Source organism: Cariama cristata, unplaced genomic scaffold, assembly GCF_000690535.1.
Source record: "Cariama cristata isolate BGI_N322 unplaced genomic scaffold, ASM69053v1 scaffold36731, whole genome shotgun sequence".
In the NCBI taxonomy this organism is placed as follows: Eukaryota; Metazoa; Chordata; class Aves; order Cariamiformes; family Cariamidae; genus Cariama; species Cariama cristata.
Window position 1 is genome coordinate 8995 of NW_009601714.1, and position 13156 is coordinate 22150.

Below are 13156 nucleotides of genomic sequence, written 5' to 3' on the forward strand. Positions count from 1 at the left end.
TTAAGGAGCCAGAGTTGTTGTTAAATATTGTTACTTTGAATACCATATAATCTTGATACTTTTTCCTTAAGAAAAATCACTTGCTGCTGTAGTTATCAAGCAGCACCAGAATGCATTGATAATATTCTTCAAAGTTGTAGCCCAAACAGTTCTGTGTAGTCTCAGAAAGTATGATCCTACTTTAGTTTTTTTGAATAAAATTCGGGCAAAAAATCCTCCTGCTATTTAGAATCCTTAGGCAACAGCAAGACTATGAAATCTGCACTTACCTCATGCTGATGATTCCTGGAAAAGCCAAAAAGGAATTATTGAGAGGACTTCATAAGTCAGAGTGTTCTTGCATCTGAAAATTTGACATAGCAATTTTAACCAGCCATAAGTTAATAACGAGATTGCTTGGATATCCAGACAGTCTGAGGAGTAGGTGTAAAGTATATTAGACTTCTCGTTAGGATATTATCTGTGGCTAGTAGGCTTAGACCATCTACAAAATACTGGGTACATCTTTAGGAGAAGGTTTAGAATGAGTGTCCTGCTGACAGGAGGATAGTAAATCTGAAATCAAGTGCCACTGAAGGCCAGGTAAATGGGACCAGGGACCTGCACTGTCGATAAAGGAACCCAGCAAAAAACTTTGGTGTTTGCGGTTTGTTCTTTAATCAGTTCACTAGTTGGGTTCAACACTCAGGTGTGCAAATAGGCAGCAGATAGGACAGGAATTCTTCCTAGTGGCAATTGTGGCTTTAATGGCTGTCCAACTCTGCAGCTTAATATATTGTATGGAAAAGGATCTGGTGTCTGCTTTTTTTTTCTGTAGACTTCATCTGTGTTGAATATAGTTATTTAATGGAATGAATACATACTTGTAACTTCCAAAGCTCCTATTTAAGACTCTGTTCCCCAGGACTTTAGTTGTGTGGTATTCAGGGTTTTATAACTTCATTAGGCTGTTGCTGTTTCAGGTTTTCTGAAGACACTCTGTCAAATCTTGTCTTGGTACCTGCAACATTAGTTCTGGTTTAATCTTGCTTTGTGAAGGGTTTCACCTAAATTTGTGTTTTCAGACTTAGCTGAAATGTATAGAACCTCTTAAAGATGTCTGTCCTTCACAATATAAGCCACTGAAATGAAGTAGATAAAACAAAAGCTTGGCCAGAGTCTTAAAGAATTTAAAGAATCTGTTAGAAATCTGTTAAGAGTCTTGCTGTCTATGTGGTAAGTCCGCAGAAGTACAGTCAGTTTGTTTAAAGCACGTATCTCTGGTCTGATTAAAGGAGGGGTGAAAAGAAAAAAAACCCTTCTAATGGGTGTGAATAACAAGGGAGCCCAAAGACAGACTTTAGAGTTATATATATTATTTCCTGCAGAGAACTCTTTTAATTTGTATATTGTTGCATGAGTTAAAGCCATGATGATTTACATCTAAAGGGCTCACCTAGTTCAGTGAAACTGTGTTTTAATGAGGATTGCTGTTTATGTAACCCTCCTAGCAGAAACTCATTATTCATGATTTTTATCTTGCTACTTGATATGCATACTAGCTGTTGTTGGAAGGCATTGTATCTCCTGGACTGAACTCTAACCCAGCTGTGTGTGAAAGCTGTAAAGTAGAAATAATATTGAAAAATAACATAGTTCTTGTGGTAGTCTCTTGTAAGATTATTTTAATAAAGAGGCATAGATATTGTGGTGAATACTGGAAGGTGAATAATAATACTGAGCATAAGATTGGAATTGGAGCAATGTGAGATGTCATCTTCTTGGTGGTGACCTTAAGCAAAAGTGAACTTTAAGAGTTTCTTCCCTCACCTAGTAGTGAGTGACCCTTCCTTTAAGGGACTGTTAAAAGTGATTACTTAATGAGTAGCTGTACTTAAATAGCTTGCTTTGCTTGTCCAAGAAATAGCATTTCACAAGCATTATTTCTCTTGTTAAGAGGGTAAAGTACAATGATGTTTTCAGAAGGAAGGAAGGTCCTTCAGCATCATTATGACAATCATGATCATGGTACAGCAATTTGATAGGTCTATCACTTTTGTAATATATTGAAGTAAACTGGAAGTCCTCTTGATAATGTGCTTGATCAATGCTAGATACTTCTATAGCCTTTAGAAAGGTTTCTACTTCTGAGACTGAGCCTGGCTAAGTGTGCAGAATTACTCAAATCTGAAAACAGTTGGGTACCTGAATGTAGCTTTTCCGTGTCTTAGGTTTAGTGATGCAAAAAGAAACCAAATACTTGCTAGTACTTACCAGTAGGTACAGTAAGAAAAATAAATGCTTGTCACGTAATTCAAAAGCTGTCAATTTAATTGTATGGCTTCTCTATAAGTTTGACCCCACCAAAAAAAATTGATCTCTCTAAAATTTTTATAACCTGGGTATCTGAGGAGGTGTAACCTTGTCAACTGGTGATGTATGACTTAGTAGTTCTCCACATATGATTTCCTTCATGCATTTCTAATCTTTCATTTCCTTTTCAGATCTGCTAAATCCATTCTGAAGCTAAGGGTAGACAACCAGTACAAGGGAAGTGTTGCTTCTTTAAATGGACATCTGCTCTTGCGGTATGGCCCAGGTATCCAGTAGCAATGGATTTAAACAGCGCTCATCACCTTCTTTGGCAGCTGCAAGGTCAAAAGATGTGGACAAAGAGGAGGCACTGCAGATGGAAGCTGAAGCATTAGCTAAGATGCAGAAGGAAAGAGGTGTAGCTGGTAATAAACAAACTTCTCATTCTTTAAGCAGCACCAGACAAAAAGCACAGACTCATAACAAACAGGACCATGATCTCATGGTGTTTCCAGAGTCTGATGCCAAGAGCATGGAAGATAAACTAAGTACGATTGACATAGAGAAGCTTACTCATGCTGAACTAGAGAAACTACTGCTGGATGACAGTTTTGAATCTAGTAAAATACCTACGTTACCGGTAAGTCCTATTTTGAGCCCATCTGTGTCTTCGCAATTTTATCTTGGGCCTACGGTTCAGAGAAGACAGTGGACGCCTGGGATACCAGCACCTGTGACATGCACTTTACCTTCTATTTACCCCTCAGCTTCTTACACAAAACAGACTGGTATATTTCAGAATGGATTCCATCCAAGTATGTCCTCCTATCGCTCGAGAGAACCTATTTATCTTGGTCTTCCAAGACAGTCGCAATACATTTCATACCCATTGGCAGCTACTACAACTTTTCATCCACAAGGAAGCCTACCTATATATCCTCCAGTACTTACGCCAGAAATGGCAAAAGTTTTTGACAAAATTGCAAGCACCTCAGAATTTCTGAAAAATGGGAAGTCAAACACGGACTTAGAAATGACTGCTATAAAGTCTGCAGTTTCTAACCTACCAGCCTCGGAAAGCTGCAGGGATGTTAGTAAATTTGACTGGTTAGATTTAGATCCCCTAAGTAAACCTAAAGTGGATAGTGTGGAGACTTTAAATAAGGCAGAGAATGATGGAGAGAGGGCTTCAAGTATGACTGCTGAAGATCCATGGGATGCTGTGCTGTTAGAGGAAAAGTTGTTAGTAACTTGTCATCTGGAAAGAAAAGTTAATGGAAAATCTTCTGGAGCAACAGTTACAAGGAGCCAGTCCTTAAACATGCGAACAACGCAACTTGCAAAGTTACAGGGCCAAACATCACAGGTATGCAAATCAGTTTTTTTTAAACTGCAGTATAATAGTAAAGATTGATAACAGTATTTAAAGACACTTTAAGGTCTGGATTTGTTTGTTAAATACTACTTGACTTGAGCAGTGTCCAAATAATGTGATGTTACTGGCGTATGTATGTATTAGTGATATTCAGAAAACTGAACTGAACATCGCTGCTGAACTAAATCCCAAAGTAACTCTGGCTTTGTGAAATCTTTCCACATTTACTGAGGAAACTGCTGTTTTTCAACACATTACAAAAAGAAATGGAAATAATCTTTAGAACAATAAAGTATTTAAGTAATACTGATAAATATTTAAGTTAATGAGCAATTCACATGCTAATACAAAATAAAAAGATCGCAAGTTAGACACTGAAAGCTTTATCTTGAGCAACCTTTATGTCAAATTTTGGAAAAACAAAAAAATCATTATTTTGCCTTATTTGAGCCTGTCAGCTTTTTTTAATAACAAAAAAAAGATAGAACAGAAAGGTGATATAGTCAAAACTCCTTTCTGCTTTCCCAGTATCACTTGAAGTCTTTCACAGGACCACTGTAATTCTTTTTCGTAGGTAGGAAGCTTTCCTTCTGTGCAGGAATAGCTGAACCTTTTGGTTATGCTGTCCTGGAAGGTGGAATGCACGTGGGGTCAGAAACCCTGCACTTCTGTTCTTGAAGAAGGAAAACCATCTTTGACGTTACTTTTATCGGGCAGGGCAAAAGAGTGATTTCTGCTCTAGGATCACGCTCTCACTTTCATCAAACTTTCAAGACAAAAATGTTAACAGAGGCTTTAGTTATGACACTCATCCTTTTGGACATTGAGCACGTGCAGTTTGTATCAAAACTAAACTGTACAGCAGATGATCAATACTGTAGGAATCTCATCTGGTTAATTATGCCCCCATAAATGCATCCTACCCTTTTCCAAGTCCAGTAAATTATTGTAGATTATTTAACTTTTCCTATCTTTTAAAATTCTTTCTGTGATAATTCCATTGTAAAACAAGACCGTATGTTTTAAAATGTTAGTCACCTCACTAGAAAGTGACTATGAATACTTCTGTATTTTTATTTTTTGGTAGAGAGAGTACAAAGACTGAAGAAGTCTTCAGTGGAAAAGTCAACACCCTGGCAAGGGTGATAGTGGCAGGTAAAATAGTACTTGTAGAAACTGGTTAGAGCTGAGGGAGTAAAAGATTTGTTTGCCTTGGAGACTTTGGATTGCAGCTGTTCTGAATCTTAGGTATTGTCTTTCTAGGTGTTTTTAATAGGCTAGGGACATGCTGTAATAAAACAACCGTTATGAGTCAAGGATATTGTCCAAATTGCTGCCTAGTTCTTCCCCCGAAACTGGGGGAGTTCTTTTTTTCTCAGAAAAAAAGGAGTATTTACTAGGCTTTGGCTTTAAGGGCTATCTAAATTTCCATTGAAGTGAAATTTTTGGCCACTCATTTGAAGGATTTCCTGTTTTTTCTGGCTAATTGTCAGTATTCTGTCAAACGTTTAATAGAAGGCCAGTGGAAAAGGACCAAAAAAACTTGTAAATCCAAAAATACCCTTTACCTTTGTTTTTAAGGGATCGCATTTTTAACGTTACATGTGTGAAGATCTTGGGTCTAGCATAATTTTATTTTTTTCCACTCACTGTTGAGCTGTGATATGTGAGTTATTTCCTAGTATTTGGAGAGGCATGTAAATTTGGGCTCTACAGCAGTTTGCTGCTTCAGTTTGTCATGTTATCTAGTGAAGCGTTTGTCATTTTCCCAGTGATGTCTGGTTGGTTGTAATGTAACTATTGATTGAAATAGCTAGACTATATTGGGTCAGTGCTTCTGGGGTGTTGTCTGTGGAAAGTAGTATTTGACTCTTGCTGAATGAAATCTGTTTTTATAAATTCCAGGTTTTTTTCAAGAATGCAGGATTTAAAAGGGTCATTCCTGTTCATCAGGTCCAAACTCATCCTATTTGCAGGTCATGTGTCAACTGACTCATAAAATGCTCAAGCTCTGCCTTCACATGTAATCTTTTGTTCCTGCTACTTTTGATTTAAAGGCTGTTCCAGACCGTCACAGTGTTCGTTAGTCATCTGGTTTTCAGCAGAAATGCATTCATATCTAGCTCTTAGCAAATATTCATCTTAACAGGATGGAACAGCAGGCTGTTGCTGAGATGAACTATTTATCTAGTTTTAGCCTGCAGTCCTTTCTTAGAAGTTACTTCCTATTTGACTGGTAGCTTTTGCACCTCTTAGATTTGCTCATCTGGAGTTAAAGAAATTCAAATCCTACTTGTTGCCCAAAACCATAATCACCTGAGTCTAGTGGATTTTAAATAGATGTCTTTAGTTTATCAAAGCTTGTCCTCCTGAAATTATCTTCCAAAAGGTGATCAAAAATTAGTATTGAAATTCAACTAAAAGACCAAGGAGGTATTTAATGTTCTTAATTTTCCAACAGGAGGTAACTTCCAGCAATATGTGATAACATTAGGTTTCTCTCCTTAGCCAAATGTGGCCCTGAGGTCAACTATGGGTAACCAAATAACCTGTTTTTTTTTTTCTTTGCTCTTTACATTAGAATTTATTGTTTACCATGGCTAAGGTTGTATGGCTACAAATGCCTTGTAGTTCCCTAAACTTCTTTGAATTTAACAGCAGAATAACCTGTAAATTTTGCTGTAAACAATTCAAAAGTGTCATAAAGTGGCAATGTTGCATCACTGGTGTGACTTTCAAGTAATCCCCTTGTGTAGTGCTTTTATACTCTGGTTAGAGTTGCAAAGTGCTTTGAGTATTTATTTGTAGTATTACTTAACTTCTCTTAAAAGAGTTCCTAAATAGACAAAATTTAACACTTATATAGCCAGCTTCTTGATATGAAATGGTGGAGTTTTGTGTTGAGCGCTGACCAGCAGTTAGTTGAATCTTTACCAAAGGTGTTTACCTTTCACTTGGTATGTTAACTTCCTGTTTCCTTGTATGATTTTTTTGCTTTGTTATTGTGTAATCATTACTTAAAGAACACATATGCTAGATACAATTGCACAGATTTGTCAGCAGGTCTTGTGCAGTTGCCCAGAAATATTTTTGTGTGATAGAACTTGTCTGATGTGTTTAATAGAAGAACCTTTTGAACTTTAAGGTATTATACGTGCTCCTGAATATCATTCCAGGTTTTGTGGGTTTACTGCTTCCTCCTCTAACCACTTCCCGTGGTACGGCTAATCCCCAATTACATAGAAATTATCCTTTTGAACTGATCAGTGTTCATGAAACCAATATTTTAGCTGGAATAACTAGGTTTAAATGCAATTCAAGTGGCAATTATGGGTTGCGTATATTCTCCCTTCCAAGTTTATGCCATACTGCTTAAACAAGTTAATTTGAGTAAAAAAAAAAAAGGTGCTAAAAGGAAAAGACCTGACAGTTGCTACCTCTGCATGTTACAGATTTGATGCCTTTTCTGAGAGAGTCTAACTTGACAATAATTGTCTGATATGTTCTAATGAAATTAGATGATCAGCTAACTTTGTCAGCTAATAATAAATAACCCATGTATTAGTTAAGTAGTTAATCACTATTTCAAATATGAAGAAATTGTGATAATTTTTCAGAAAAACTATTGTGCAGTCTGGTTTTGGATTTGTTTGGTTTTTTTTTTGAACCTTGGGTGGGTTAAAGGTTTCTATAAGCATTGTAAAAGCTCTGGATGTAAAATGTAACTGGTCAGAAGCCTTTATCCACTGTGCACAATGACCCTGGGTTGGCCATGAGCAAACTTCAGGATCAACTTATTCCAGAGAGTGTCTGACTGGAGTTCCGTGGGTGCTTCAGGCTCGTGGTGGCTGTTGGACTACAGACCATTGAGTTCCACCTTAACCCCGCTGGTTGTTCAGATGCTGTCTGCTTTTTTGTTTACACTAGCATTTGTATGGCTGTGTTGTGAATTGGGTCAGAAACAGATACAGATTAAAAACTGCTGCAGTTTTTTGTTTGTGGGGTTTTTGTTTTAAAGGTTATTAGATTTTTGTTGTTTGAAACTGCAGTTCTCTTTTAGCAATTGTTTTTTAGATTGGATGCTTTGAGGATTGTGGTTTATGTTTTTGGGAGCTGTGGGTTGCATAAGGCATAAGGGATTAAAACAGCAGTAATCTGATACCACCAGATCAGTTCTGAGTTTAGTGTTCTGAATGCTACTTCCTTCCAGTGTACAATTTATCTTTTCCTGCTTTGTAGGAAAAGGGAATCATGGGCAGAACCGATGTGTAATGGTTTTTTTCTGGGACTATACTCAAGACTGAATTGCAGAAGTGGAGGAAAAAAATACTTGTCTGTCTTCCTCTGGTCAGCAACATCTAGCCAAATTTGAATGCAACAGGTCACTGCTGAGAGCTCAGGAACTGTTATGCTTGCAACTTAATCTTAACTGATAATGATACCGTCAAATAATTTACCTTCTGTAAAGGAGTCACTGGTCCAGTGAATGTTTACTTTTGAACTTAGTGCTGATATACATTTTTCTCCTTATAGAGGTAGACATAAAACTAATAATAATCCTCAGACTCAGGAAAATCTATCATCTACATGTGGCTTTGCTAGCTATAGGAATATGTTTGCAGCTATTTAAATACTTACTTAAATAATTATCTTTGAGTTGCAGAAGGACAATGGGACCACTGGCATGCTGACAGAAAATGTGCTTCTCCAAGAAATTGAAGGGCAGAATCAAGAACTGTCAGCTTTTTCTCAAGCAGTTACCAAGTAAGAAATTATTGAACACAAATTAGCTTTCAGAAGGGAAAAAAAAAGCTAAATAACTCATTTGCAGTTAAGTTGACAGGGCCAGGCCTTTTCCCTTTTCTTATCTTACTTTTTCCTGGGTTTGTCTTGTTTTTTCAAGAATGCTGCAGAATTGTTAAGGTGTTCAGTACTAAGGGTTTTATATTATCATATCACTTCTTTATTCTTTTGGTCCTGTGACTTTGTTCTCACTTTTCCTTGTTTTTATAATACTTTTTTATCCTCAAACTATTTTTCTGCATTTGCATATCTCTATATCTCCTTCTTCTATCTATTTTTTTAATACAATTTCTTTTGAAAAAATTTGAAGTCTTGTTTTCTTAGTTGATGCACCTCACTAAATCCTGTCACTCAGTGGCTTTCTAAGCCTTAAATGCTCTCATTTTTAATGCTTCCACAACTGGAATTCTGTAACAAATAAAACCTTCAAACTTATTCCTGCTTTGATCAGGTGGTGGGCTTTCTTAAAGGTCACACCAAAGAAGATGGAACTTGATAACCCAGAATGCTCCTAATTTTTGCTGACTACCATGATTAATGAGAGGGGGTTTTTTTTGTGTTCTCCCTAGAGGAGACAAACTAGGAGTCTTGCCTTTTTTCTTCTCAAGATCAAAATCCAAGAAATAATGGGGGAAATAGAGATCTCTGAATCCGAAGGGTAACAACTACTTTTTTAAAAAGGAATGTTTATGAAATGAAAAGCAAACTCATAAAACCAATGAGAAGTCATATACCTATGAAACTTACTGATGAACAACATCAAGACAAAGCTCACATAAAATAGGCTTGTTGCAGCAGTTTCTAGTTAAATCTGGTTGTTGCCCTTGATCTTTCAAGACCCAGTGCTTAAAATGCTGATGGACTTTTGACTGGACAACTCTTACTAGAAGGATTCCTCTTTCATTTATTTTTTGTATTCATGCTATTGTCAGGAATCAAGATGATGAAATAGATGACCGTTACAGATGAGTTCTGTTCTTAATCTCCTATGATACTACTTTAATGTTGGCAGAAGGTTAAATTATTTATCCGTATTAAATAGCAGAAAATAAAAAGCAGCTATCACCTAGTAATGAATAGACAGTACTTTGAATGTTTTATACTGTTTGTGTCCTAAATAAAAGCTTTTCCCTTAATTTAGGCCTCTTTCTCAACTTCCACAACTTGGAATAACTACTTTCTTCATAATATCTAAGTTCAGATTAGACTTCCAAAAATTGAAACATGTAAAAAGTTTTGTGGTCTTTTGTATGTAAAAGAAACTACTCTTTTTCTCTTTTTTTGAAAAAAAAAAAAAAAAAAACCACAACCCAAACTGTTTTAGACTATCCAGCTTCTGTAGAAGCTAAGCCCTTGTAAGCATTGACCTATTAAATACTTTAAGCTATATGGAAAACCCGCCTAATTATAAGCTAGGGTTTTTTCCTGTCTAGCTACTACCTGTATAATTATTGTGGGCAGTGTTCTGTTGAGAGTAGAAAAATTAAATGGTGTTTTATACTTACAATTTAGATAAAGAGCAAAAGGTAGTCTTTACTGTTCTGGCCTGTGGTTATTACCATATTATTTTGCTTTAGTCTTAGACTTATCCATTGCAATGTTTCATAAACCTTCTCTACTTTCAGATTGAGGACCAAGTTTCCTTATGCTAATCAGCGAACAAATCCAGGCTTTCTGCTAAGTCCTATCATGCTGCAAAGAAATATAAGTGAGGAGAGTGCCAGTATCAAGGTTTCTATAGAAATAGAAGAATTCCAGCAACCAGTAACTTTTACGTGTGATGGTATGTTTCTGCTTTTTAAATTGGGAGTTTGGTTGTAAGACTTAGAATGGTGGGTTAAGACTGTACACATAGTCTAAGCCAGTGGCTTTCAGTTTTTGTAATCCCTGGGTCTCGTGCGCTGATTGCTTGTGGGGAATGTGGCAAAGGTAACTGAGGAAAGAATCTAATTCTGGGTCAGTGTCTCCATCAGAAAATATTTAGAAGCTGACAAAGTGAAACTTTTTCAAAAAAAAAAAAAGAGCCAAGCAAACCAGAAGTACTATTCTATCCACAGCTGGGAATGTTAATAGTTTTTCAAGAGTTTGACCTACTTTATGGTAATTGAGGGGATGACAACACCAGGACTAAGATTCTTAACTTTTAATATAATTTTTTATTTCAACACTCATTTGTGTTTAAATAAACTCTTGCAGACTATCTAAAAGTTCAGAAAAATTGCTATTGGGAAATAAGAATGAACACTGAAACTATCTAGTACTTGATTTCAGTATAAGCTTATGAACACAAACACTAAAATAATACTGTTGTGATATGCCACAACTAGTGGCCCAGTTTTGTGGGTACCCAGGAGTATTATTTTGGAGTGGAACTTTTAGGTTTGCCTTGTTCTTGAACATAAATTCATATTCTCTGTGTAGTCAAGACTGCACAGCATGTTTGCATTAAAGGCTGTAACTCTGGATGCTGTCAACTTCTGGCAGTTCTTGGTGATAAAATAACTGATGATAATTTACCTCAGGAGCAACTTACTTAAGCCTCTGTACTGCTGTAGTCTCAGCCCTTGTGAAGGTTCCAACTCCCAGACCTTGTGACCTGATAGTGGGTCTGTGCTGTGGTGGATTTTTATAATTTGGTTCTCTATCTGTAATGGCGCAGATGCTTTAGAGTTGATTTGTTCTGAAATGATATGAAGTTGTTCTATTACTCAGTTAAACTAGCTGCTGTATTGGAAAACAAGCTCTCAATGCACAAGTGTCTTCATTCTGGCTTAATTTGTTGGGCCATATAGTTATTCTGCTGTGATGTGATACTCCTCTGTTAAGAAATGAGGTGGACTGTAAGTGTAGCCTAGGTAGGGTTTCTGGTCTTCATCCTTAAGATTACACTTTCCTAGTATTACAGGCTTTTTCCTACAAAAAGCTTTGGTAGCATAACTAAAATGTTACAGCTTCGGCCGTTTATTTCTAGAAGTTTTGTGAATACCTTGGAATGTGTTTTGCTTTCTAGCCTCACATGTCTTACTCTTTGTGCTTTCTGTTCTATTTCTTTTTCTGATGCTGAAACTAACCACAGTTAAACTACTTGTCCTCTGTAGCTAGTGAAAAATAGGTATATGCAGCTGATGCATAACTAGTAATAGGCATATTTAAAGTTATTCTCTTCCTTTAATTCATTCTGTTCTTGGTCAAATTGTTGCATAACTTGGCATCCTAACACTAGAACTAGTTAGTATGGCTTTCAGTCCTGCTCAGAAGGAACTACATGCAGCTTTTCGGTGTTTTTACACATTAAGTTGTCAAAAGGACCCAGGAGGGAAACAGATGAAGTTTAGAACTTTTTTTGGATATACCTATTCATTTTGCATTCATTTATTAGACTTTATGTGGAAGTACAAATCTACCTGAGCAATCATTGCATGTCAGCAAGAAATGGATGTCTTTCAATAAGATGGGGAGTGGGAAAAAGGTGGTAACATTATCTTTCCCTTACTCCACGAGGCTTTGTAGGGCTGGCAGACCTTCACCAGTGCAGCCTGTGTCTATAGCCCCTAAACTGTTACTGCATTTTTTTTTTCTCAGTCAACCACTATGTTCTGCTGAAGGTAGTATGGCCGTTTCACTCTAGATTAATAAGTTAAATAGTCCTAATGAGTTAAATAGTGTTTCTGAATTCATACTTCTTATCATTCCTTGTTCTTGAGTTCCACATACTCATTCTTCGTGTGCTATCAAATATCTCTATGCTTGTAATAATTAGTCTTCTGTTAATGAGATGAAGCACTTGTGTTACCTTGTGGAAAATGCTGTTGTGACATTATCTCTGTGTATCCGCCATAGCAGTAACATTTCTTTATTGAAAAAAGAAGATTTGGGAAAATTAGGAAGGTCACTGGAGGGGAAAAAAATACTCTGAAGGTACTGATGAAAAAATAAAATGTTTTTACGGAATTTTTGAGGCACTTAGTGACACTGTTTGCAAAGGAGATCAGAAACTAGGGAGGGAGAGGCAGAGAGCATTTTGTACTTAAAACATCTGTGGTGTTAAAACATATCTATGTATTTGTCATCAGTGACAGCTGGTGGCTGTGGGGGCATGGATTTTGGGTTTGACTGGGATTATTTCTTTTGCTCTGTGGTTGTGGGATGGGGGAGATTGTTTTCAAAAAAGCGTTTGGAGCCTAATGTGAAAGTAGTGGTAGTTAGGAGTTGCTTTTTGCAAAGGCTTGGTGATGCTTACTGAGTTCTGATCTGTAGAATGTGGAATCTGTGCTAGACTAATAGAAAGGAAAAAGAAAAAGGACTTTCAGTAGGATGTGCCTCTGCTACAGCTGATACTCACTTCCTCAAAAGGAGAACAAATAGAGAAGGTTCATCTCCAACTCTTCAGATAATGATTGTTAAACTTCAGACAGCTCTGGGATCACTTACCTATTTGAAGTCCTTGATAAATAACGCAAATTCATAATTTAAAATAAAGGCTATCATATAAAAAATCCTGGAAAACAGACTGCAGACTGGTTTTGTACTTTTGGTCAAGTGACTACACTGTATCCTAACTTAAAAAGGATGTACTGATTTCTTAAACTACAGGCAGGTTTTATAAGATACCTTTCTTTGAGAAAAAAGTGAAGACCTCAAACCATGAAATTTAGGAGATTATAGAAGCATAAGAGTTTTCCCTAC

General features: G+C 36.6%; 1 protein-coding gene across 1 annotated transcript in view; it reads left to right on the plus strand.

Moving 5' to 3' along the window:
- The first annotated feature begins 2486 nt into the window (after positions 1 to 2486).
- Positions 2487 to 13156, plus strand: part of PIK3C2A (phosphatidylinositol-4-phosphate 3-kinase, catalytic subunit type 2 alpha) — a 37646-nt gene continuing 26976 nt past the window's right edge. Inside the window, exons 1-3 of the mRNA XM_009710559.1 lie at positions 2487 to 3658; positions 8331 to 8431; positions 10096 to 10253. Of these exons, the coding sequence (XP_009708861.1) occupies positions 2549 to 3658; positions 8331 to 8431; positions 10096 to 10253 (1369 nt within the window). The 5' untranslated portion in view covers positions 2487 to 2548. The remainder of the gene's footprint in view (positions 3659 to 8330; positions 8432 to 10095; positions 10254 to 13156) is intronic.